Genomic DNA, 750 nt, shown 5'->3' with positions numbered 1-750 from the left:
CCCCCCGTGTGTCCCCAAGGCCCCCCAATGTCCCCAACGCCCCCGTACCATGATGGCATCGCTGGCTCCCGTGGACAGGAAGATGTCCTGATCCCCAACCCTCCGAGTGTCCCCAACCCCCCCGTGTGTCCCCACAACCCCCCGTGTGTCCCCACAACCCCCCGAGTGTCCCCAACCCTCCCGTGTGTCCCCAACCCCCCGTGTGTCCCCAAGGCCCCCCAATGTCCCCAACGCCCCCGTACCATGATGGCATCGCTGGCTCCCGTGGACAGGAAGATGTCCTGGGCCCGGGCCGGGACCCCGTCGCGCCGCTCGATGTAACGAGCCACGTCCTCCCGAACCAGCTCCACACCCGGGCTGGCGCTGTACGAACCTGCCGGGGACACGGGACACTCAGGGGACAGTGAGGGGACAGCCAGGGGACAACGAGGGGACAGACAGGGGACAGTGAGGGGACAGTGAGGGGATGGCGAGGGGATAGACAGGGGACAGTGAGGGACAGTGAGGGACAGTGAGGGACAGTGAGGGACAGTCAGGGGGCATGGGGACAGACAGGGACAGTGAGGGGACAGTGAGGGGACGGCGAGGGGATAGACAGGGGACAGTGAGGGACAGTGAGGGACAGTGAGGGGACAGACAGGGGAGAGTGAGGGGACAGCCAGGGGACAGCCAGGGGACGGCCAGGGGACAGTGAGGGGACAACGAGGGGACAGTGAGGGGACAGACAGGGGACAGACAGGGGACAGTGAG

The 750-nt window shown here is 66.9% G+C and overlaps 1 protein-coding gene across 1 annotated transcript in view; it reads right to left on the bottom strand.

The window, feature by feature from the left end:
• Window positions 1-750, bottom strand: part of LOC113960970 (alanine aminotransferase 1-like) — a gene marked incomplete at its 5' end in the record, with an annotated part of 3,736 nt that overhangs the window by 2,121 nt on the left and 865 nt on the right. Inside the window, one exon of the mRNA XM_027670932.1 lies at window positions 243-373. Within this exon, the coding sequence (XP_027526733.1) occupies window positions 243-373 (131 nt within the window). The remainder of the gene's footprint in view (window positions 1-242; window positions 374-750) is intronic.

The sequence above is a fragment of the Neopelma chrysocephalum genome, unplaced genomic scaffold, assembly GCF_003984885.1.
Source record: "Neopelma chrysocephalum unplaced genomic scaffold, ASM398488v2 Primary Assembly neopelma1_96967, whole genome shotgun sequence".
NCBI classification, from domain to species: Eukaryota; Metazoa; Chordata; class Aves; order Passeriformes; family Pipridae; genus Neopelma; species Neopelma chrysocephalum.
This window is presented reverse-complemented; position numbering and strand designations above follow the sequence as displayed.